This window comes from Ascaphus truei, chromosome 10, assembly GCF_040206685.1.
Source record: "Ascaphus truei isolate aAscTru1 chromosome 10, aAscTru1.hap1, whole genome shotgun sequence".
Classification (NCBI taxonomy): Eukaryota; Metazoa; Chordata; class Amphibia; order Anura; family Ascaphidae; genus Ascaphus; species Ascaphus truei.
The window spans coordinates 15,143,309-15,168,799 of record NC_134492.1 but is presented as its reverse complement, the minus strand read 5'-3'; the positions used below and the strand labels follow the sequence as shown (position 1 = coordinate 15,168,799).

The following is a 25,491-nucleotide window of genomic DNA, read 5'->3' as shown; positions in this document are numbered from 1 at the left end:
GCAGAGTTCACCGATTGCGCTGCGGCAGGCGTGCGCCACATGCACTCGCTACATCATGTGAGGTAACTATAAGCGTGGCCTAACTGTCCATGAAATGTCTAGCGACATGTCTTAGGTCGCAATTATAGTGAGCGCGACGGCGCAAACAAAATGAAGGACTGCTATGTGACAGTGATATTATAGGTGCAAACACCTCAATAGTGAAAAAATAACAATATATATGTATTACAACAATAATACGTAATAAAGTGAGTGAATAAGAGATATAATATAAATCTGAAATCCCAGCTCAAACCCTCCGGTGGGACCTTTCTTCATGGGTTCCAAAACGTAAGAATGATTCTCAAGAAATCCAGGGGGAGCATATGGGAGAGAAGAAAAACAACGACACGGGCAATATAAGTGTAGACGTAGGAACACACTGGGAGTTAAAGCTGCAGTTCAGTCAATATCCTGCATGTGTTTTTTTTAATAAATCAGTTCTGTAGTAAGAAAAAATACTTTTAGCATTTTCTGTTTTTAAAAAAACAACTTTGAAAGACCAATTTTCTTGTATTCTATTTTAACAGCCATTTGCTAAGGCACTGCCCCTTCATGTCCTGTCACAAGCCCTGGCACACCCCTTTGTCAGCCCTGCCCTCTCTCTAGCACATGTCAGTGCAGGAGTGCTCATGAATATTCATGAGCTTCCACTGAGAGAAAGAAGCAGAAGAAAAACAGATCCCTTCACTAATGATGTCACCAAATTTCGCCGATCAATACATGGAGAACGAATTGACCGGCAGCTATACAGTTCTTTAGGTAATTAGAGATTGCCCACATGAAACTATTGAAGTAAAAAAATAAATTAAAAAAACAAAACAAAAAACGACTGAACTGCAGCTTTAATAGATAGTGATCTTGACTCTATGTCCAGCCTACTCACAGGATAGAGGTGTTCAAAGGGCGCAGAGGGAATAATTCTCACGCTAAACAGATATGCGCCTTCCCTCCGATATCACAGATAGATGGGTGCTCCAGCAGTAGAAGAGAAAAATGAGAAGAACTACATAGCACAGATCAATAAAATAAATGAAAACTTTATAGTAAAATATAAAAACCGCACTTACAATAGTGCCAGTAAAATAGGCATGTATCACTGAATAGTGAACCACAGGACCGATCACGATGTCTCTCACCGCCTCCCGCAATGTGTGGGATCACCCACATATATTGTGAATGTCCCCCGTCCTTTGTAGTCTCAGCTGGCACTTCGGATCAGCTGGGGAGTTCTCTGTACAGAGTGTATTTCCCCTCCGTCTCAGCGTTTCAGCACAATCACAGCCAGCTCGGTCGCGATGATGACGTCACACTGCAGGCAGTTCTGGATACGGATCGTCTGGGTGGCCAAAATTCCTCCACTCTACGCGTTTCGCCCAGTAAACACTGTTAGCGGCTTCGTCAGGAGTCTCCGAAGTGCCGGCTGAGACTACAAAGGACGGGGGACATTCACAATATATGTGGGTGATCCCACACTTTGCTGGAGGCGGTGAGACATCGTGATCGGTCCTGTGGTTCACTATTCAGTGATACATGCCTATTTTACTGGCACTATTGTAAGTGCGGTTTTTATATTTTACTATAAAGTTTTCATTTATTTTATTGATCTGTGCTATGTAGTTCTTCTCATTTTCCCCTTATACTACTCGAGCACCCATCTATCTCTGTGATATCGGAGGGAAGGCGCATATCTGTTTAGCCTGGGAATTATTCCCTCTGCGCCGTTTGAACACCTCTATCCTGTGAGTAGGCTGGACATAGTCAAGATCACTATCTATTAACTCCCAGTTCCTACGTCCCTGCTATGAGGCCGTCCATAGTGTGCACGAGCGATGAAGAGCGACCGTGTGGCAGAATTTTTCAGACGGCGGCCGCGTCTTATGAACGGTTCAGCCAATGAGGGCTCCGTCACACGCATGCGCCCACTATAATCAATTTGAGTCTTTGGACTCCTGTCAACTAAGGCCTCGTTCAGGGTGCTGGCTTCGGAGGGAGGGCGTGCTGCCGTGAGAAACAAAGTATTCAATTTGAATACTGGTTGTCAGGGTAGCAACCGCCCTGTCTCCGAAGCCAGGAGTTGAAGCTGACTACAGTTTCAATAAACGAAAATTTCGTTTTTTGGAGCTGCAGCAGCGTCACAGGGACCTAGGCAGCGATTGAAATCATTCTTCAGAATGATTTCATGACTGCAACCTCGATACTTTTACCCTGCTGTGTGTAACCCCGCCCCCTCCCCAACGCTGAAAAGTCTGCTGGGGGATAAACACAGATCGCCCAGCAAACTGCCGCACTGCCTCCCTCCCGTCCTCCCTCCGAGTCCTGCAGCTGGCACCCTGAACGAGGCCTAACTTGAGCTGTACATTTTGAATGTGAATTAAATAAGCATATCTCCAATCCCTGGATATTGTACTATTTCCGTATATTGTTGCTCATATAGATCTGGACACATTTTAGATTGGGAGGATCTTGTATAAAATGCAAATGCAATACAAGAGATTGACTTGCATTGGGCGGAAGGAACATTTTAAAGTATATTGAACAAATAACATATTGTCAACAAATTATAAGATGATCTTTCTCAGTGAGAGTTCACCAGTAGATTCCAGTTCTAAAATTGTACCACAAAACTGCTTAAAAGGGAATGTAATCCCCAAAAAAACAGCTGTATATATAACCTCTCATAAATCCACAGCACTTTTCTTACACCCTGGGCACTTTAATATATAATTCTCCATTTAGTATTTATATCGCAGAGAGATCTTTAATAAGACCCTCCATTTCCGTCCATATTACAAGTACAATGTGACACAGAGAAATGTTTCGCGCCTTATTCCATTTTCCCGCCAACATGTGTTCCCCCTCCAACTGCCAACACACTCTCACGAGCCACTACCCCCATATAGCCAATCACACTCAGGGAAACGGCTGACATCACGCCACACCCCTTCCTCTCACTCCTCCAGTGAATCTCCCCCCAAACCGACTGGGCTTAACTATAACCTCGTGACGCCGCGGCGCCAATCAGCAGCAGCATAGCTGGGTGTCGTCCTCTTCTACGTCGGAAAACGCCGTTCTGGTGGGCGGGGCTGAATTTGCGACCCGCCCCTCTTCGGCCCCGCCTCAATCTGCGGCGCGCTTGCCAGAGACGGCCTCGCACGTCGGGACGTCACCACGCAGGTAATAACGGCGGGTCCTGGAAGTTGAGCAGAGCCCGCGCGCACTTTGACCCAAAAAGTGGGTGGTTGATTTTTTTTGAGGGAGGGGGGGATTTTGCCGCCAACGGTTACGCTGAGAGGAGGCCCTTACGTTGACCGACACAGGAGCGGGGCCCATCAGGTACCTCTCTCACCGTGTTATCCGCCCCTCCTGCTAGTTTGAAGTGCGCGCAACAAGCTGCAGCAATGGCGCCTGTCCGGGCCCGCACGCAGCCGGCACACCGAGGCTTCCTGGCGCTGTAGTATACACGCAGGGGGTGCCTGCCCGGGGAAACTCGCTTGCACCAGAACAAAGTACACGGGGATACCACCGCATGGTCACTGGTAGTTACAGCGAGGTTTGTGGCGGGGTGAGGTGGATTGCAGCGGGAGTTTAGTACACACTGGGTCAATTGGGTTGAGGGGGGGAAAAAGTAGTGTTACTGCGCACGAGCCTTCTGCGTGTGTGGCACATGAGATACCTGCGCCTTGTTTCAGAGCCGTGTGTACAATGTATCTTTTAATGCGGCAAAAGGCAGCCTAAAATCCATTTCTCCTCCAGTAAAGTGAAACGGTAAACGCAGCGGTCTGTGGGCATGTAATTAAAGTGCAAACTAAAAAGCAGCGGTGCGTCTGTATCATCACAGGTCAGCCACTGGGTATAGTTATGACGGAGACCGCATTAGTTTCAGACAGCAACTTTTCATGTATGAAGGGGCACCCTTATTGCAGGAAATGACATAGCTTGCAAACATGTATTCTCTAGGACCAGGAACGGCCGCCAGAGCGCTCTAATAAAACAAGGTGTCCCGCCAGTTCGATGTGATCTTGTAATTCAGCCTGTTATAAGTCATGGTTATAGCTGTATGGGAGTTATGTATGATGTCAGTCTTAAAGCCATGGAAGTGGTTGCCCCTACTTATTTTTAATGTGTGTGTGGGGGGGGGAGAGAAGAGAGTCTTATTGGCTGAAGTGATTCAGTGAATTTAAAGATCATTCCTGGAACCACTGGGTCCCTAGAGCTACTTGGTTCAGCTCTGGAACCACCTGCTTCCCACCCATGTGGGGGGGGGGGGGGGAAATCCGATGGTACAGGGGTTGGACTTATCCTTTAAAGCATCACTTCCAACCCCCCCCCCCCCTCTCTTCATTAGGTCTTCCACAGCTAAAATCATGATATTTTCCCATGACGTTCTGCTTCCTATTGTTCCAGAGGACCAACTAGCTTTCCCCTGGAGGGAGTTTAGATTTGAAGGACCCCTTGCTGTGTTTCTCTCTCCCCCCCCTCAAAATAAATAAAATTGATTCGATTTATTTATTCTTTAGACACCATTTGTATGCAATATAGAAACGGACTATAATCATGTGGTGCCGATTGTTAAAACCACCTTGAACTTGGATAATTTTTGGGCCCAGATTGAAGGAGAAAAAAGTGAAGCGTAGTGGTGCAAAATCTCATTAAAATGTGTTGATACATAGGAGGCACAATTTGTTGCAATATGTGAGATGAAGTGCTAGATGAGAATGAGGCTGTTTGTGCCCAGTTTTGCGTAAAAACTGCCTGGACGCGCAGCCCATATGTTTGCTTCCTAGCTGAAAAGCCAATACATTTCTTGCTTATGGTTTCTAACTTGTGTAATGCTGTCAGTGCTTTGCTAACTCTCAGAAGACCATCTAATTTCCCTGTGGCAGGGCAGAACCCATTAGGAAAAGGAGCGCACTTCATCAAGTCCATGCTCCTTATTTAATGAAGTTTAGATCTTTAAAACACATTTAATTGTCATGTTTACTTCTACGCAACTGCCAAGAAGTGATTAAAAGCACTTTTGTAGATGAAATTAAATACCAAATGTTACTGGTGGGTTTCTTTCCAATCCTTTTGATAACATTCAGCCTGCTAGTTGGATAGAAGTCATGCATTTACAATTGATTTTAAACAAGATGTTTCAATGGGAGCAGTTTATTTTTATTTAACTTCTACTCTTCTCTCTCCCCACAGGCAGCGACATTGGTCGTTGTGTGGCCTGCCCCGGGCTATTCTTCTGAAGTTAGAGGTGGTGTAGCGTGCTGCAGGAAAATGCCAGGAGTCACCCAATGTGAAAGTCAAACAGTGCTAGCCAAAAGCAGTCCCTCTAAAAGGAACCGTCTATCTTTACGCTTCTTCCAGAAGAAGGATACGAAGAGAGCACTGGACTTTACCGAGACACCTCCAACAGAAAGCCAGAAGGCTGAGGGGAAAGGATCAGAAATGTATGTAGCACGTCCTTGACGGTTCTGTTTTTCTATAAAGTTGGGTTACGTGTTATATGTGAGCAGTTTACATCAGAATAACTAGATGAGGCAAAGAGAATAGATGAAGTGCTAAAATTAGTTTTGTAAATTATAACTGTTAGGGCTCTAATTGCACATCGTTGGGTTTTGCGGTAGAGGGAATGTCTTGGGTGAGAGCATTGAAAATAATGTCAAGTTTGAATCCAGACTAATCCATTTTTTTAGCAAATACATAGCATTTAGTAACCATATTTGATGGCATATAAGCACCATTTGGCCCACAGTGTGTAGTGGAATCTGGGGCTACATGTAACTTTAATTGCTGTAGTATATGCAAGGAATATATATAAAATATATATATATATATTTTTTTTTTCCCCCACCTATAGTTGTGATCAGGTTGTTCCTGCTGCTCAGTTGTCTCCACCGGCTTGCTGTGCGAAAAAAGAAAATATTATACCGTTTGTAGGGTTTAACAACCTTGGCAATACCTGCTATCTTAACAGCATACTCCAGGTATATACATTAATCTATTTCTAAATCTGAAAATGGCGCATTAGTTCTTTACATAGAATTTATGCTTTTAATTGCATTAGTTATTTTTGCCTTTATGGCAATAGAGCTTTGCATCACTAAAGCTAACATTGTGGAATAAAATGTGACCATTCAAGAGTTTTAGATGTTTCAGAATATGACATCTTTCTCAAATTCTCAAATAAGGAGATAGTAATGTAATAAGATACGGTACATATTTGCTTATGCTGGATATTTACTTTTAATAGGTATTGTGCTATTGCCCTGGATTTCAATCTGGAGTCAAGCACTTATGTGATATTATTTCTAAGAAGAAAGAAACATTAAGGGAAGACAAGGAACCAATACCAGACAAGGTAATATAGTGTAAACCAAGGGTACTCAACCGCAGTCCTCAAGCCCCACAACAGGTCAGGTTTTCAGGATATTCCAGCTTCAGCACAGGTGGCTCAATCAACAGTTATCTTCATGATCTAATTCTGCCCTTGATCTAGTATGGAAAATTAATAGGCCATGTGAGCTTCCATCACAACAACATGCCCTAAACATTACTTAAAAAACAGAGTCTGCATCAACAAAATAAAGTCTGGCATTAACAACAAAACTGTTACCGGACACAGCAAACACGGTCATAATGCAAACATGAATTAGATTGAAACGAGGCAACCCACATTGCTTGCTCACCCCCTGGCACAGTTATTTGGGTTCCAAATTTCTGTTATATTGTAGCCAACGGTCCTTGTCCAGAAAAGCAATAAAGCAGATGTCTGAAACGAAGGCTTTACTTGGCCATCAACTTCATGTAGTTTACTGCAGCGGTGCTGATCTCCTGTCCTCAAGACACTCCCCTCCCTCATGGGGGGGCAATGATTGAGCTCCTTATTGTAAGTGTTGTATATAGATACGAGTCAAGTACTATACTGCTATTATACTTTCATAATTGTTACTTTACTGTGGACAAATTATGAGCAGATGGGGATTTTCATACATAAACTTGATGGCAACACAACTATTATTCTTTTACAGGACCGTGTGAAAGAGGATTTATCTTCAAGTTATGAAGTTATCTGCAGCTTGAATTCTTTGATTCTTTCTGTTGAACACCTTCAAGTTGGTTTTCTTTCAAACCCAGAGAATTATGATTCTGAGCTTGCTGCCCAGCCAAGGAGACTCCTTAACACACTTAGGTATGCCGGTGTATTACAAATTTATACACACACACACTATATTTTGGTAGTCTAAGCATTATATTTCTGTATATTTTAGACATGTTAGAAAGATCTGCCATCAAATGTGTGGCCCATGATGAATGTTTATAGTTGCCAACTAACCTCTTATAGTTGCCAAATGAAAGCTCCATTATCTGATGTGTAAGTTACAACTGCATAGTGTTTAAAACAATTCTGGGGAGACCCAACAGTGCATTCAGCTATAAAAGTATACACATTCTTTAAATACAACCGGTTATTACATGATTAAGTCTCATCTGAAAGACCTTTTGATGTAACATATTTTAACAGGGAACTTAATCCGATGTATGAAGGTCATCTACAACATGATGCTCAAGAAGTATTGCAGTGCATTTTGGGAAATATTCAAGAAGCCTGTCAGGCAATGAAAATGGAGAAGGTAAAAAGTTTGCAAGTGGATGATTCCAACAAACAGGTGCAGGGCATGATTAACGCCAAAATAGAAAGCAATGGATCACATGGTATTGAAAAACATGCTGTACCTTGTAGTAATGACCTTCATAATGACTGTTCTGCTAGTGTGACTGATGGAAATTCAACAAATGAACATGGCAAAAGAAAAAGTGATACCGAGGTTGGAAATGCAAAGAAAAAGACAAAATTAACAAAGGAGCAGCCACCGGAGGAAAGCAGACTAACCAGGTCCAAGAGGAAATCGGTACTAGACAAGCAAGATAATATAACCGCTGCACCTGTTAAAAGTTGCAATGAAAATGTAAGTTCAAAGCCTTCACAAAAGAAATCAAAGTTGGGTTTGAACTGGCTGAAATCTTCAAATAAACAGCCCAGCATTTTATCCAAATTCTATAGCTTGAGCAAACAGACAAACTCTTCATCCAAAGTCTTGCCAACAGAAACTGGAACACACGCCATGAACACAGGGTCTAAGAAACCTGAAAGTGAACAGTTAAGAGAAAATGGCCATCCCATCGTAGAGGAATGTACAAGTCTAGGAAAGGATTCAGAGGCTTCAGAAAAAGGTCGGTAACCCTTGCATTTGTTTTGGAGAGTGGATGGCAATATGTAGATGCTTTTTTAATTAAGATCTTCTGTATTAAATTCTGTTTAGATTGTCCTAGGCAAAGTAATATAGAGTAAATAAGCCAGTAACACCCAATACTACAATTCATTCTTCTCACCTAATCTTTAGCATGTATCATAAGAAACTGGCTAAATAGTACTGTCTATTAGTGTACAGAAGATGATCTCCCAACATTCATGTGATTGGTTGCAAACTAAATCTAAACACCCACAGCTTTTAACAAACGGGTCTGTACCTTAAATATTACGGTGCATGTTCATACAGGTTTATGTAGAGATCTTTATAGTGTGCTCTTGGTTATAAGGATGTAATTTAGCATCAAATACAAAATTGTATGCCTGAGACAATTTAATGGTTCATAATTGTAGAGTCAACTGGGTTTGAACTGGTGGAGAAATTGTTCCAGGGCCAACTGGTGCTGAGAACTCGGTGTCTGGAGTGTGAGTGTTTCACTGAGCGGAGAGAAGATTTTCAGGACATCAGTGTACCTGTACAAGAGAATGAACCCTCTAAGTCAGAGGATTCCTCAGACAGTAAGTTTTCCTTGCGGAAACCCGTTTTTCATTGCATTGCTCTTTCCTTCCCCATGGAATCGACTTTTTTTTTTCTCCTGTAGAGATCAGGAGTACTATGCAGTTATTAAAAATTAAAAGCTTGATGAGAGCCCAATAAAAGTAATATTAATACAATATTTCAAGCTTAACAGTTGGAAGTTTTAATGATGTACCCTCTCCCTTTTCTGTACCCCCAATAAATCTACAAACCTGTCAATAAAACAGATCAGTTAATGCTGTTGCCAAGCCAGTGTCAAAAGTAATACTCTCAGATTCTGCAATCATTTGTATATAATATACCAGATTTGTATCGGTCTGATACTGCTCAAGACTTATAGTTACAACTACAAACGTACTTTATTAACTGATGTACTTGAATCTCTATTCAGCATTGCAACATATAGTTTAAAACAAGTAGTTTCAGCAGAGATTATATCAATTCAGTATATTCGATACTCTGAGTATTACAATCATTTTTACTGCCTTGGTTATGACATTCACTGATGTGCTATTCCTTTATTATTATTATTTGAATTGTACGGTCTCCCACCTGAATGTTTTATAAACATCGTCGTACCCAATAATGGGAAACAATCTGTAATACGGAGTTTGACTCTGCTGGAGTGGTCTTTAGTTTCATGTCTGACGGAATAATTGAATTGGAACTGGAAAATGCGACGCACTGGTCGCTGCTTAAATGTTTTTGGTTTATCAGTTTTGTAAGCATTTCTACAATCCCTGTTTTAAAAAATATATATTTCTTCCAGTTTCTCCTGAACCCAGAATGGAAACAAAGAGCTTGAAATGGGCTATATCACAGTTTGCATCAGTGGAGAGAATCGTTGGAGAGGATAAATATTTTTGTGAAAATTGCCATCATTACACGGAAGCAGAACGCAGTCTTCTTTTTGACAAAATCCCAGAAATTGTAACAATTCATCTGAAATGCTTTGCTGCTAACGGCTCAGAGTAAGTAATCATAATTGAAACTTAGATTTTGAATTGAAAAAAGAGCTGTATCCTAGTTAACATTCAATTAAATCTTAAGCACGAGTGTGATTTTGCAATTTTAAGTATTTTTTTTTTTTTTAGTTGAACATTGCATGAAAGACAGGGTGTACTGTGTGCATGCGGGGCCTATTACTGCCTCCGGAGCTACGTCTCCCATCGCGTGATGGTCAGGGCCTCATCCGCTCTCGCATCATGTGACACGTGGTACCCCGAGATACCGGCTTACAGAGGCCTTGCGCTCTTCTCCGACCAACTTTGGTAATCGCAGCTTAACCACCACAACATTTAAACTGTGATTTATGGAAGTGGCGTCAGGGGAGATTGTGGAGCCCGGTATAGTCACTCAGCTGTAATATTATATTTTTGTAAGGTGCATATCTAGGCAATGGTACCTTTTTGACTTGGTATCAAAAATGTTTTGGAAATACCCATAGTTAGAACTAATATCCCCTAGGTATAACATTAAAATGGTTAGGGAATATATAGAACGGTATATTAATGAGAAGCCGAGAAAACTCTATAGTTGCCCTGCACTCCTGTTATGATTTCTTGTGAAGTAGAAATATTTTCAAAGGTATTTCTCATGGTGCCGAGTATGACAGGATCTCCCACGAACTGTTTTCCCTCCCTGAGGTGGAATGGATGACACCTTTTGAAGGTTGACAGAATACAATCTTTTATATATTCAATAAATGGCCTAAAAGACCCATTTTCTCACTTAAGAGTGGGTATATCTATTTCTAGATGAAAAACCTGTATAAAAGCTACCTACAACTTTAAATGTCTTACTTATTTTTTTTTTTTTAAGGTTTGACTGCTATGGAGGTCTCTGTAAGGTTAACACTCCCTTGTTAACGCCACTAAATTTGTCACTTGAGGAATGGAGCACAAAACCAACCAATGACCAGTATGGGTTATTTGCGGTAGTAATGCACAGTGGTGTTACTATAAGCAGTGGACATTATACATCTTATGTCAAAGTTACAGACCTAAGTAATCTAGAAATAGACCTGCGGAAATCCCTTGATGACAACAGGGATGATGTGATCAAGACTGAGCCACTAACCGAAGAGGAAGCTCGAATGGGTGATGACAATTATGATGATGGGGAGGTCTCATTTAAAGTAAATGGAAATGCTCCAACCAGCAAAGTATTAAACAAAAAGAATATGGATACTGTTGGGCTCCTTGGGGGTCAGAAAAGTAAATCTGACTTGGTACAGTGTTCAAACAAGATGGCAAAAACAGAAAAAGAGAACAAAAGCTCTGAGAGCAACAATTTCAATGGGAACCTACATGGTGATGTAAGCGCTTCTACAAATTCTGTTAAATCAGATAAGAAAGCTCTGTATTTGTTACAAAGCCTGAAAGAGTATGAAGGGAAGTGGCTGCTTTTTGATGATTCAGAAGTGAAAATAACAGAAGAAAAAGATTTTCTGGCTACTCTTTCCCCCAGCACACCATCCACATCGACGCCCTACTTGCTGTTCTACAAGAAAATGACTGTGTGATAATATTGCTTTTTGTAAATATTCACAATGTAATATTGTAAAATAGAAGCTATGTAAAGCACTTCAGGAGAAACTAGAACGTTTATCAAATTTGCCAGTGTGTACATAAGTTTTTTTTTTGTGTGTATATATAGTCTCTCTGGTTACAGAGAAAGATGTCTTGTACAGTTGGATATTTAATACCATCTTGTAAAACTATTGTATTCTTGAAAGGTAGAGCTCTCTTGTACAGAGGGGAAAACATGCTATATACATATAGCATTTAATATGATCAGTTATTACATTCAGTTTCTATTATGAAAAAGTTTTCTATTTACACATTAAAGGGGAAATGGGTTCAGTTGGGTAGAGGCATGGTACAGCTACAACAGGGCAGCTTTTGTTTGTAATGGCAATTGGTATCAATACTATTCAATGCTTCATTCTAGCTAATGAACACAGTCAAAGCACTCTTAACAGCAATAAGGTAACCAATATGGGGAGTCAAATTGATTTAATTGTGATGTATAAACTAGTGCATGGGTGCTTAACTCCAGTGCCACCCAAACCGGTAAGGATATCCCAGCTTCAGCACAGAAGGCTGAGTTTGACAGCCTCTGATTGAGCCATCTGTGTTGAGGTAAGATAGGCCTTGACATATGACCTGTTTTGTTTGTGGGGGGGTGCTTGAGGACTGGAGTTGAGCGCCACTGCACTAGTATTTTTAATAATCCCAATGTACAGATGGTAAAGTATAGCAATTATGGTAAAACCCAGGTAGTGTACTGGGCAATGATTATTTTTGTTATGAACAATGTGTAGCTTCCTATATTATGAAATCAATGCATAGGATGTATTTTTATTAAAATATTTTTCTTTGGGCGGAGATGTCGTTTTTGTAAAGTTGTTTTCTTGCAGCTGTAGTATGAACTTGTGTACACTTGGTAAAAAATGCCTAATTGGTTTAATGACCCAGAATAGCTACTTCAAAAGTAGTTAGACTTGACTTTCAGGGTCTGCCTTTAACTATCCCTTCATTTATATTTTTCCAAGCATATTGAAATTACCAATATAAGGCAAAATGGAGTTGCAATGATGCTATGTTGATTTATGTACAGGAAGTTCCAGGTATACAAATCAATTTAGCTTTCAGATCTCTTTAAATGGCTTAATATGTTTTCTAGCAGAATAGGGTTGGTGATGGATCACTGCTAAAGAAATGGTAACAAATATAAATGTTTTATATTAAAACCCCCTCCTTCCTGATGATGTTACCAAATGGTCTCTCAAAGGTAGTACCACACAGCATAAGTGAGAGAAAATCAACAGCAGTGCAACACGGAACCTTAAACATGGCAGTACACAGGAAAACCTTTATTTATAACTTTGATAGCAAATACATGGCTGTTACTGTACATGAAACCATTTAAAGTTTGTGTAGCCGATCTTTAAAGTAAGATCTTGCAATTATTCGTGTGCCTACGAAACATTTCATTTGACAAGCAATAATTAGCATTCTTAAGAGGCATTCCTTGCTGTCCCATTAATATATGCAGCATTTGATTACCTTTATGAAAACTAATGTAAGCTGCTGATTGATGGGTAAATATCCTGCTCTTTGGGCTAAATAGATGACTGCCGCTGAATCAATCTTCCTGTCAGTGAAATGCACCAGCTTCAATATATCCTTTACTGCAGGGGTGGGGAACCTTTTTTCTGCCAAGGGCCATTTGGATATTTATAACATCGTTCGCGGGCCATACAGACACAGACACAGACAGGCATGTAGGCACACAGAACCCTGGTAGTTGCTGCTGCTGCTGGGGGGGATCGTGTAGGGCGGATGCTGGGGTAAGTGTGGGGGGAACTGCTGGAGAAGCATGGGGGAAGTATGGTGGCTGCTGGGGATCTTGTAGGGCTGCTGGCCCCTCACACCATCTCCCGATCGGGCGCGCGGTGGCCATTTTTTTTAAATTAGCGTGACCCCGGTTATAGCAGTTGCCTTAGTAGGGCCAGACCAAATGATTTTGAGGGCCTTATACGACCCTCTGGCCTGACGTTCCCCACCCCTGCTATTATCAAAAGATGCCCAATACAGTATTTAATACTACAGAACTGATTTTAAAAACACAGAATTTTGAATGCTTTGCTACTATTAAGTCTTAGAAAAAGTGGATCACAAATGGAGAACAAGTCCCTTAGCCACACAAACCCCCCACTGATATGAAAATAACCTTTAATCAAATATACTGTACTCAATGACAAACTTTAAAGTATAAAACAGCCAAAAACAAGAGTATTTAGGTAATATATCCTGAAGGACTCAACAAGCATGACCCAAAGCCAAAAAATAGAGAGCTCCTACTTAGGATAATCTTAAATGTGGTCAGGATCTTTGCTACTAATTGCAATCCACCATTAACAACATTGAAAATCTCTAGTCCTAGATACTCGCTCGCCTTGTATTGGAGATCTATAAACAGCAATAGGCTCGAGGATGCCACATCGTTTATTGTCCATGGCCGTCAGAACGACGCTCAGCTTCAAAACTCCGGAGTTCGCATAATCGTGATGTCACCCAACTCTCGTTTCACAGGTACCATGCCCCTGCACTGGGGGGCTCCTTTTTCAACACTTATCGGTCGTCATGACAAGTCTGAAAATGTTGCCATGGTAACAAGGCTCCCAATCAAATCATGAGGCATATTTATACGTTTCTGCAATGGAAAATGGTGAATTTATACTTGGCTTATATACCTATAAGGGGCCAGCAATTAGAAAAAGGAATTATGCCATAGCTTTGAAATACATAGTTGGGTACCAAGGTCGATCTTTTGAGACTTGCCTTCTACCAAGGATAAAAATATATTCTGATATTCCTATTTTTTTTTTATTGATGCATCTATATCGCTGGAATTACTCTTTCTAGAATTACAAGTGACTTGTTATATTTTGATGATATGCATTGATTCTGATTTATTACTCACATGCAGAATGGAAGAATGTGAACCTTTTGTGGCTATTTTTTATTAAAGAAATGGTGTAAACAGGAACCCTTAATTTAAGAAAATAGGAATTTCAAGATAGATTTACATGACAAACAATACATTCAGTGATAAGTAAAGGAGAAAAAAGACTGCGCTCGATTCAGTGTATCAAACAAATTGAAATGCTAAATTACGAGCAGGTAAGTATTGCACATGCAAGGTATTACTATCATTCATTACATGTCAGGTACATGTTACCCCTTTGGACAATGCGTCTCCGGATATCAGCAGCACTAAGCGTCCGCTCCAGTTCTGTCCTGGATTGCTGAAGAGGGATCCTCACGAGACGTCTGTGGTTCCCGAATCCAGTGTAGATAACAATGGACTATCACCGAAGTCTTATGGGGCATACAGAATGGAACTTGCACAATATTGCAGGGAACTCCCACCACTGGTGGCGATAAACGCCAGAGGCACTCCACGAATTTATTGTGTGGCAGTCTGTGACGTCGCAAGACCGCGTAGCTCTGAGTGGCTCTAAGGTCATAGACTGAGTATTAAACTGCGGGAACGGGAGACACTCACCAGGTTGTAATGGCTTTGATATCACTTCCTATGCGTTTCGTTGTAACCTACTTCATCAGGGAAGTATGTCTTGTCAACTTACTCAGGGAAGTATGTCTTGTCAACTTACTCAATCGCCATGAATAATGAAACAATCACATTTATTCTACAATTAAATATTTCCCATACAACATTGCAAAAAAAAAAAAAAAAACGCATTTCCACGAATTACAGTACCATGGTGTAATACAGTACCATGGTGTAAAATCATTAAAAAATAAGACATTTTGGATTTTTCAAATGAAAAATACTTTGGGGGTTATGCTGTAAAGTGTGTTCATGCTGTTCAGACCCATATACTGTACTTGGAAACCGCCATTCAAGTCAATGGGAGTTTATGTAGATTGGTGCCTGACCGTCACTATCGCACTTTAGCACATAACCACTTATGACGTGCTACAAATACCAAGTATTTAGAAATGTAAAAGCCAGCAATGTAACAAATTATCTAACATTTAGCCTTTTCCCGCAATTGAAACTATTTTTAATAGTTTCTTTTATCTAGGTCCAAACAGGACAATGAATACAGAAAAATATACACAAAGTTATTTTTGAGCTAGCTTGGAAATCATGGCTAAATAGAAATATATTTTTAAAACCACCCTGAATAACAGACTTTTAGCTTTTTGAAGAAAAAAAAAAAAAAAAAACCATGGGAGAATTTCAGTATGTGATCAGGGTGGGAAATAAAAAATAACGTTGATTAGATTAAAAGAAATAAATCAACCAAATGGACCATGCGGGTCATTGTACAGTATATACACCAAAGCAGACGTACAGGCTATTTTTGGTCGAAATTCCCAATAGACTAATGGAGATTTTTCTGTAGAATAAGGACTTTAGATTTAGGCTTGCACTTAATGAAGGGACTAACCACTTATACGATGCAGCGCCTGACACAGAAGTGAGTAATGCAGGATTCAATAGAGTTTACAAAAGTGTTCCGGAAATTGAGCAACTAAGTAAATATATAATTTCCATGCTAACTAGTGTACAGTAGTAGTTTCAGTAAAACCATATATCGAAATAGGAAAACAACTGATTTCATAAACAAAATCTATTCTGGTGCTAATGCTTTCATTATCATTTTTTTCATAGGTTTGAAGCAGGGGTCACTGGAGCTGAACCCCATTAATTTCAGTTTCGGGGACCCCCTGCTTCTTGAGATACAGACCTCCAAAGGGGGTCGCCGGTATATCGGCAAAGTTTAAAGCTCCCACCGGCCAATAGAAAGAAAGGCACACCGGATAATGTCACGACTTCCTATTGGCCCACATGGTTCCGGCAGCTTTGAAACTCCGCCATTACATGAACCCTGCTAGCGGAGTATCTACCGGCACCCTCTACGGAGGTCTGTATCTGGCAGCAGGGGGTCCCCAGAGCTGAAATCAATGTGGTTCAGCTCTGGAGACCGACCCCACTGCTTCAATCCCACGTTAAAAAATAAAAAAAATTGCCCGCTTGGATTGACCCTTTAATGGCACAAAAAGAGCCTTTGAATAAGCTCTGTAAAAAGAATATAGCAGAAATGGTCAAGCTGTTGTTGAAGTTGATGCAGCAGTTTCCCAAACACATCTTATTTGGTAATTGAAACTCATTTGCTAGTCTTTCCTTTTTTTAGATCAATACAAGACAACACATCTGTGAGCTTGGGCCAAGTATTTATTTGCCCAACATAGTATCCATAGAAATGAATACATGCATCGCCGCAGGCAGCATGGCAACTGATAATACAGTAATTTATTCGCATGTTACCGTGTGTTGATGACTTTTCTTTCATGTAAGAAACTAAGTTAAGGGGTAGATCCCCTATCTCATCAAATAAAAGACATTTCTTGGACCACGCAACAATTATTTGACAGTTTATTTTAGAAACATACTGTACGGTATTTCTAAGTTTTAATTAATGTCCAGATAGGTGAAATGAATAAAGACGTAAAATAGATATCCCATGCATGTCCTTTGTACCATAGTAAAAATAACTTTATCCACAAGCTTATTTTCTTGGTTTCCACTAAAAATGCATTTGTATGTCTATAATCACATAATATTTGGTGAGAACGCACATATTTGACAGTACCTTAAAAAAAACAGACTGCAAAATGCCATTTTTAAATGTTTTGAATATAAATTAATATGAACTAAAACAAAATACATGTTAACATTGCATACGCTATAAATAGTGATAAAACAAGTTTCTTGTACCTTTGTGCCACAGGACAAAATTTGAACCGATCAGTACAAAGTATCACAAAAAATTTAGCAAATCACAGCTGAATCTGAACATTGGTAACAGTCCATTTGTAAAAATTCAAGACCACATTGGCCACAATACTCCAACATACTAAACTAAACGTATTCTGTCCAGGAGTCAGGCTACTTTCATTCTGAAATATAATATCTTGTTTGTAACTTTTTGCGCTTGTTTGTGTTCCTGGGTTTTTGCTCCAAAGTGCTTATCTTTTCAGAGGTCTATTTTTCGTAGACTCATTCTGCTGAAAGAATCCCTAAAAAGCAAAGGCACAACATTAATAAAGTTGTTTATAATGACGCAGGGATAGTAGGAATGGGTCACCAAATGCAACGTTTACAATTTTACATCTGATGCAAAGAAATAAATGTATAACAAATGTAGTCTGTGACATGAAAAACAATTGAAGATAATGGATACAATTGGAGCCATACTCTTCGATCCCTCAGTAATTTAGTTACAGGACAACAGGGGCATGTCTCCTGGGCTCGCGACAACGCTCAACAACCTGTCCTGTCCCGCCCCCCCAACTAGCCTGCACCCCTCTTATGCAGGCTTTGGCGAACTGTTAGCGGCCCAACTTACATAAGCGATTAGTCAAAGTAGACTTTAAAACATGCAGGAATCATTCCAAGACAAACATTAAACGTGGGTTTCACAAATCCAGGTTTGGCGCAAACAAATAGGGAAGTCTACAGGTTTTATTTAATGACTGTGTATTTAATTATGCTTGGTGTCATCCAATTAAGCCAAGTGAGTGACAAAAATCTATCCTGCATTACACATTTATAATGCAGGCATAGGGGACAAACGTCAGAAAATATGGCATGGCATTAATGAGAAACATACCAAAGTAAACATGCTTAAATTAGTTTAGGGGTAAACTCACATCAAACTCAATAAACGTAATAATAGTATATGTCTTGTTATATGTTTAGGTAAAATTAATACTCAGAGTACCAGTTATGGGTCCCCGATTACTAAGACTTAGACCTCATTTTTCAATACTACATTAAGGGTGGCCAACTCCAGTCCGCAAGGGCCACTAACAGGTCTGGTTTTCAGGATAGCCCTGCTTCAACACTCAATCAGTGGCTCAGTCGAAGACCACCACCTATGCTGAAGCAGGGATATCCTGAAAACCTGACCTGTTCGTGGTCCTTGAGAACTGGAGTTAGCAACCCCTGCATTACATCATAAATAATACATGAAGGGAACTCTAAAGAGTATTTGTTACGGTAGTTACCTATGACAGGTAACAGGAAGAACGGTCTTATATAATTGAGGGATCTTTCTGTTGATGAGGGGTTGCAGCGCTTCTTTGAGACGATGGTAGTTTCTCTCTAGTTCACGCTGGTATTCCTTTTGATCTGGACCTATTAAGCTCTTGTTTTTACGTAGTGCATCTTCACACCTGCAGAAACAAAGCACAGTGCAGTAGCATAGCAATGAACTAAATGTGTCTCATAAATGCATTTAATGCAAACCTTCCAGGTTGAACACTCATTTTGCATTTCCATAAAAAATGCACTTTTGTCATGTTTTCGTTTTCCAAGTATCTCCATTTCATAATTGTGGTGTACTATACAGTGTGGTGTGGTGTACTATACAGCGTGGTATACAGTGTTTTTGTGGTGTGATGTACATACTGTAGTCACATTATCACATTATCAAGCAGTATAGAACCCGAAACCTGCATACCTTTTTGTGAAGTCTTTGAAACAAAGTCTTAGTTTATTATGGTGTCGGAAGAGTTTTGGATCATTTGGGATTTCTGATAAGAACACCTGTGCAACTTCCAGAGGGCCCTATGAGAAAATTACATCCTATTAATAACAATAATAATCAGTTTTTATATATATATATACATATATATATATATATATATATACATATATATATATATATATATATATATATATACACCGTGCTGTTTCACTGTATGCCCCACTGTACTGATTTGGGAACATATTCCTACAGTATATGATCATTTCATGATATATGCTCAGACTGTTGTGATCACGTCCTAATGTAACAACCAAAAGTCCATGTAAATGAAGTCACTAATGTTTATCATAAAGTCAAAGGCGGCGCCCCCTGCTGAATGCATCATGCTAGACATGCAGAGCTGTTTCTCACTACAAACAATGAGGCACAAGATGTTTTCCCACCAATAAAGACAAAGCAGAAATCCACATATTTTGGGGATGTATAATAATTGATCTTTGAACTAGCTAAAATAAATGATATCAAACCTGATTCACTGTTGTCCCCACTGAACCTTGCAGGACCATTTGCAGCATTTTGGGATCTGCTGGATCTTGGTGGGTTGCAAAAGCCAACTCCTGTGTCTTCTTCTGCATGTCCTCTATAGCAACTTCTATAGGCGTCAAAATAATCTACAGAATAAACAGTAATGTATACCTGAGATTGGGTAAACAGTACAAAAAAGGTACAAAATGCTACATTTGAAGATTTATGAGGTCTTGAAAGCTTGAGTACAACAGCTACAAAGAACCACCAGGAATCCACGAAGTGCAGCCACTTATTTTTGAAAAACACTTTTTTTTGTTCATGTCTACTTTAATAAATATTTTCAAGCTATGTGCAGTGGCCTTAATTGTATTTGAAGATCTAGCATTACATGGATTGTAATATGTAGATTTGTGTACAAAAAAAAAAAAAAAAAAAGAGTGTGTGTCAAGCATGCGCATTTTAAGTGAAACTTTTGTCTTTTGTCACACCAATTGTATTTGTGATGGTGATGTTTTTAATTAAAAATCAAAACAATTTCAGTGACAAAACGCAAAGAAGTGTGACTTAGAACGCTAATATATTTATACCAACTGTGAATTCCGCGCGTGTGACACTCTGCGTGTGTGACATTCTGCATATGTGTGTGACTGCTCGTGTATGTGTGTGTGACTGCGCATGTATGTGACGGCGCGTGTATGTGTGTCAGCACCAGGATCTCGGGGGACACAGCTTTCTCCCTGCCAAGTGTTCCTGGCTCCTCTCCTCCCCCTCGGTCAGTGGCGCGCATGCGCTGAAGCTCACGGCCATGCGCAGAGGCCCGCGGTACGCATGCGCAGAGGCCCGCGGCCATTAGTGCCCATGCATGCTGGAAGAGGGGGAAGCGCCAATGTACTTGGTGTACAAGGGTGGTATTGTGCAAGCTCCACTTCTGCGCGACGCGTGCATACGCCCTTTAGCAGCGTGACTTTTGGTAAGGTTTATCGTTACAAGGCAATGCATTTTTTCCCATGAAAACACTGTAGGGGCCAGCAAATAAGTTTCACTTCAAAACAGCTAAAAATTGGAAGTATGTATATTTTTTAACGATACAGTACTTTGTATTCCTGATACTTTTTCGAGAATATGATGTGATGGGTTTAACCTTTAACCTCTTCTCTGGCAAGGAATGAGGCAAACCATGTTATATCCGGCATTCAGACTTGAACTGCCCAACCAGTTACCTGGAGAAATTCTGTGTGGCCCTCAAGGTCCAGACTGGCAAAGTTAGTTGGAATGAAGTGCAGAGTCTCTAAATCTTAGGTAGACTCCGGGTATGTGTGTGTGTGGCTGCAAGGAGCCAGTGTGTGTGTGTGTGTGTGTGTGTGTGGCTGCAAGGAGCCAGTCCACTCTGTTTCTATCAGTGTATGTATATATGCATGTATGTATGTGTATGAGTGAACCCACTTATGACCGTGTGTGTGTGTGTGTGTGTGTGTGTGTGTGTGTATGTGTATATATATATATATATAATATCAGACGTTGATCCGGAAAATGGAGACAGCACACAGCCAGGTATATATACACACACGCACACAGCAAATCCTATTATAAAATGGGTGTGCGCAATGGTCCCCTATAATCCGACTCCCCCTTCTGGGCCCTTGATACCTTAGTGTGAAACTGCCAGCATTTCTTCATTACAAGAACTCCAAGTATACATTTCAAGATGAGACACAGAGCAACTATAATTGTTATTTGTGGAAGCATTCTTCTATTTTAGAACATTTTTTTTCAAGGAGTTTTAAAAGCTGCTTTCCGGTCTCAGTTGGTGTCAATCCATCGTACACCCTAAACCAGGGGTGGGCCAACTCCAGCCCTCAAGGGCCACCAACAGGTCAGGTTATAAGGATATCCCTGCTTCAGCACAGGGGGCTCAATCAGTGGCTCAGTCAACAACTGTGCCACCTGTGCTGAACCATAGCCTTAAAACCTGACCTGTTGGTGGCGCTTCAGGACTGGAGTTGGCCACCCCTGCGCTAAACAATTGTCTGAAAGTAAGATGTGCTTATTAGCGGTAATATATCATATAAAACCCACGGTAGAAGTGAGAAAACGTGCAGCCAGTAACAGCCATAACTTCACCTTCAGGACATAGTAAAGAGAATAGCAGATGGCTCTTACCTCCTCCTTATGGATAACGTTTATTCTGGTTTTAATGTATGGGAAAGCATGCGATGTGGTCAGGATGGTCTTTCGCTTGAATTGCTCATGAAGCTCGCCGTGAGCTCTCCCGTCCAGAGTGAACGGGGTGCAGTACATGAAGCGTCGCAGGTTGTAGTTTTTATCAAAGTATGTGATTCTGTCCTTCATTTCATAGGTGTCAAAGTAAGGCTCCACGTAGGTGATCTGAATTAAAGCCTTGAAGCAAAACAAGATCATCTGTTCACTAGCAAATTCCATGTCAGAGTAACATTATGGCTTATAGTAACAGCATGCAAATTAATGTAAGTGAGACTATATAAATGTGATGGTCCATTTAAGGATCATTCCCTTTCACATCTCCCTCTTCTTCCTCATGTCATCATTTACAATGGAAGGATTGCAAGCTATAGTAGTATACGAATTTCATGTGAGAGTTCTTAGCTCAGTCTGCCTTCTTACCACATAACACAGCTCCAAATGCATGTTCAAGATCTCTCAGGATTACTGGTTAATACGTGTAACAAGGTTAAAGCTGCAGTTCAAGCAATAGTGTGTGTGTGTGTGTGTGTGTGTGTGTGTGTGTTTAATAATAATTCCGTTCATGTAACAAGCATTTTTTGTTTCTATAGCAACCATTTACATCCCCTTCCTTTTCTGAAACAGGTTCTGGCACACCCCTTTTTGAGCCCTGCCCTCTCCCTAGCAGTGCACCAATTGTATCTAGTAACTGCCTGGTCACATGTTCAGCCCCACAGAATTTTGCATCTTTGGTCCTCATCTGCTGCACTGACAAAGCCATTTAGTGAACCCCCGAGCCGATTCTTCACCGAGCGATCACAGGAGAATGGACCGTTTGGCAATTTAGCTAATTACTTATTGTGTGGATTGTATTGATGCGCACATTAAAGGGGTTTTTTTTTTTTTTTTAAATGGCAGCTTGAACTGCTGGTTTAAGTTCTAAATCTCACATATGGAACAGGTAGTGTTAGGACCTGCAGACTGGTCATGCTGTGACGTGGCTGCATACTGGTCACGCTGTGACGTGGCTGCATACTGGTCATGCTGTGACGTGGCTGCAGGCTTATAACGCTTTGGCCAAAGGGTTTAACTAAATGACCCTTAATGATGTGAATACTAATATTGAAGTATTTAACTATGTATTTTGTCACATAGGGTGTACCACTGGGTATTTTTTGTCTTTTGTTGTATACATTTGGCCACACTCAGCAGCACTCCTTTTAACATAAATATATATTTCCTTTCCTATTGTCTGATTTTGCTGCGCTTAATGTATTATTATATTTCCTTGTACTGTATTCTTTGTGAAGTGCTGAGTACACTTTTGGCGCTATATAAATAAGACATACAATACAATATGATGTGGTCGGTTCTGGGGTTAGAGATTGCAGAGACAGTGTGCTCACATATGGAACATTAGAACAATTTCCCGACAATAACTACATATATTTGATGAATAATTGACAGCAGTGTGATCTGATAAACGCAAGCCATTCTTTGGCACATTGGGAGACCCACACAATATTCTATAAATAGATGGTTACAGTCTCTTCATTTTATAAATGTTTATAGAATAATATTTATAGGCATCACAAAATCTAATAACCAAGCTAATTCAAGGCAGCACTCACTATACAAATACATTTCCCTTAATTCCCTCAATGCTGCAAAATATTTTGAAGCTCGCACCAGCGCTAAAGCGGTTATCAAGTGAGAAAGCCACACCGTTTACTGGGGGGCTGAGTGGGGGAGGGAGGGTGTGTGTGAAACGTATACGTTTTTATAGTCACCTTGTTGGGATCTAATTTGCATTTATCAACAGGGTTCGAGTCCTTAATAACTTCAACAACATCTTCTCCGAATCGCTCTCCATAAAATCCCTAAACAAAAGAAATAGAAAAGTTTGGAAGAGGTATGTGTTTGGAATGCAGAATTGTGCAGCTTCAACTTGTATAATGTGTATAAGGTTTATAGGTTGTATAAGGTTTATAGGGTGTATAGGTGTATAGGGTGTATACTAGCTGTACCTAATGTAACATACGCCGATACAGGAGATCTGAAAGGTTATTAATGAAACATTCACGCATTTATTTTTTTTACTTAGATTTTTTTTTTAATCAAAGATTTCTCTAAAGACACAATTGTCAATTTCTGGGTTATTTTCCGACACTATAGCAAGTGAATTAAACTCTTGATAGAGGAACATATAATTGTCCATGACTAAAAACAGGCTTTGGTGGGTAAAGGCATATTGTATGAAACGTTTGGCTTTGTGACTTATTGATGGTCATTGAAAAAGCCAATCGTATGGGAAATTGTTTTCCTTTGAAACTGAATGGTAAATCACTGGTTGTCTCCGGGTGGTTGACAGGCTGTTCATCCTATCACAGAGGGGGAGAGATGTACAGCCTACATTAATTAGGACATTAACACCTGTCACTGTGTCTGCACCCCACTGTCATTAAAATTCCTGGCTGAGTGAGAGGCCGCTCAGTCCAACACAGAAGGGGAGAGATGTGCAGTCTTATTGGCTCTCTCTGGCTGAGTGACAGGCTGTTCAGCCTATCACACAGAGGGATGTACAGATATCCTTAGAGAAATATATATGTAGATATCTCCATGCAATGAATACATTTTTTTTAAATCTCACCTCCAGCCTATGAGAGATTTCTGCCAGTTTTGTGATTGCTGGTTCTTTGTAAACAAACTCTTGCTCATCCAAATCTCCAAATTTGGTTCCATAGAAACCAACACGGAAATACGTCCCAAACATCCTCTTCCCATTCTAGGGTGGAAGGGGAACATGATGATTAGCTAACGATGAATTTTCTGAATTAAAGTTTGACGGTACCTAGTTATGTGCTCCAGGTACCTTGCACAAATTGCATGATATAATAACGTACCTCACACCTTGACAAAGGAACACAAATGCAACAGTTTTACCAATGTCAACGTCTGATTTCAAAACAACAATCCCCGACTTAGAACGACGTTCACATTATAACACAGTCTTGCCCTCACAATCAATCAATTTGCACCTTTTCATTAAATTAAACAAATTATTGATTTTTTTGACAACCCCTAAAGCTTCCTAACAGCCATGCTCATCCCTCACTTTACAGGATAACGCACCCAACTGTATTTCAGTATTTAATATTTTTTTCCTGTACTTGGCAAGATATCCGTTTCAACCAAACTGTCCTAACATTCTGCCACATATCTCCCAATTCGGGTCTTCTCCATATAGTACAATATGTATTGCTTGTGCCTACTCTTATCAAGTTTAAAAACATCTCTAACCACCCTCCCTACAGCACTGCAGTCTCCTTCCCATTGGCAAGCAATTGTTTCCTTCAGTAAAGATGGTGCATATATATCGCAGGAACCAGTAGCGCTCTTAAACCAACCTCAAAGCTGCATGTGCCTTCCTGGGTAACTCAAAGGCACTGGTAGTAATCTAGACAATTATATTTTTCAAGTCCTAACATTTAGCTTGCAGACGGCGTTCCTGAAATCATCCATTAGGACAAGGGTGACAAACTCCAGACCTCAAGGGCCACCAACAGGTCAGGTTTTAAGGCTATCCCTCCTTCAGCACAGGGGTCTCAATCAGTGGCTTAGTCAAAAATGACTGTGCCACTGATTGAGCCACCTATGGTGAAGCAGGGATATACCTAATACCTGGCCTGTTGGTGGACCTTGAGGACTGGGCTTTGGCCATCCCTGCATTAGGACATGCACCAAAATGGGCAGGTTCTTCCCATTGTGTCAACTTAATCTGCAATGTTC

The 25,491-nt window shown here is 40.4% G+C and overlaps 3 protein-coding genes across 15 annotated transcripts in view; 1 reads left to right on the top strand and 2 right to left on the bottom strand.

Moving 5' to 3' along the window:
- The window catches only part of KANK4 (KN motif and ankyrin repeat domains 4), a 114,993-nt gene extending 111,871 nt beyond the window's left edge, over positions 1–3,122 (bottom strand). Inside the window, exon 1 of the mRNA XM_075615951.1 lies at positions 3,040–3,122. The gene's annotated coding sequence lies outside the window, so the exon portion shown is untranslated. The remainder of the gene's footprint in view (positions 1–3,039) is intronic.
- An 11-nt stretch (positions 3,123–3,133) lies between these two features.
- USP1 (ubiquitin specific peptidase 1) lies at positions 3,134–12,266 on the top strand. Of its 5 annotated transcripts, none has more exons than XM_075615961.1 (9): positions 3,134–3,216; positions 5,233–5,483; positions 5,894–6,020; positions 6,287–6,394; positions 7,065–7,225; positions 7,559–8,268; positions 8,699–8,863; positions 9,652–9,853; positions 10,704–12,266. In XM_075615961.1, the coding sequence occupies exons 2-9, from the start codon at positions 5,311–5,313 to the stop codon at positions 11,404–11,406; spliced, it is 2,349 nt and encodes a 782-aa protein (XP_075472076.1). In that variant the 5' UTR covers positions 3,134–3,216; positions 5,233–5,310; the 3' UTR covers positions 11,407–12,266. The 5 variants fall into 5 exon arrangements, with proteins under 5 accessions (XP_075472076.1, XP_075472075.1, XP_075472074.1 ...); XM_075615960.1 differs by having other exon boundaries at positions 3,200–3,273; XM_075615959.1 differs by lacking the exon at positions 3,134–3,216 and adding an exon at positions 3,223–3,375.
- Positions 12,267–16,640: 4,374 nt separating this feature from the next.
- LOC142503552 (dedicator of cytokinesis protein 7) overlaps positions 16,641–25,491 on the bottom strand; it is a 90,282-nt gene continuing 81,431 nt past the window's right edge. For 6 of the 9 annotated variants that reach the window (XM_075615936.1, XM_075615938.1, XM_075615939.1 and 3 more), the window contains 7 exons: positions 24,353–24,478; positions 23,493–23,582; positions 21,664–21,900; positions 19,503–19,646; positions 18,949–19,055; positions 18,494–18,661; positions 16,641–17,503 (listed from right to left, as the gene is read on the bottom strand). In XM_075615936.1, coding sequence (XP_075472051.1) covers positions 17,461–17,503; positions 18,494–18,661; positions 18,949–19,055; positions 19,503–19,646; positions 21,664–21,900; positions 23,493–23,582; positions 24,353–24,478 — 915 coding nt within the window. In that variant the 3' untranslated portion in view covers positions 16,641–17,460. Of the gene's footprint in view, positions 17,504–18,493; positions 18,662–18,948; positions 19,056–19,502; positions 19,647–21,663; positions 21,901–23,492; positions 23,583–24,352; positions 24,488–25,491 lie in introns of all 9 variants that reach the window. The other 3 variants (XM_075615937.1, XM_075615940.1, XM_075615944.1) reach the window with 1 other exon arrangement.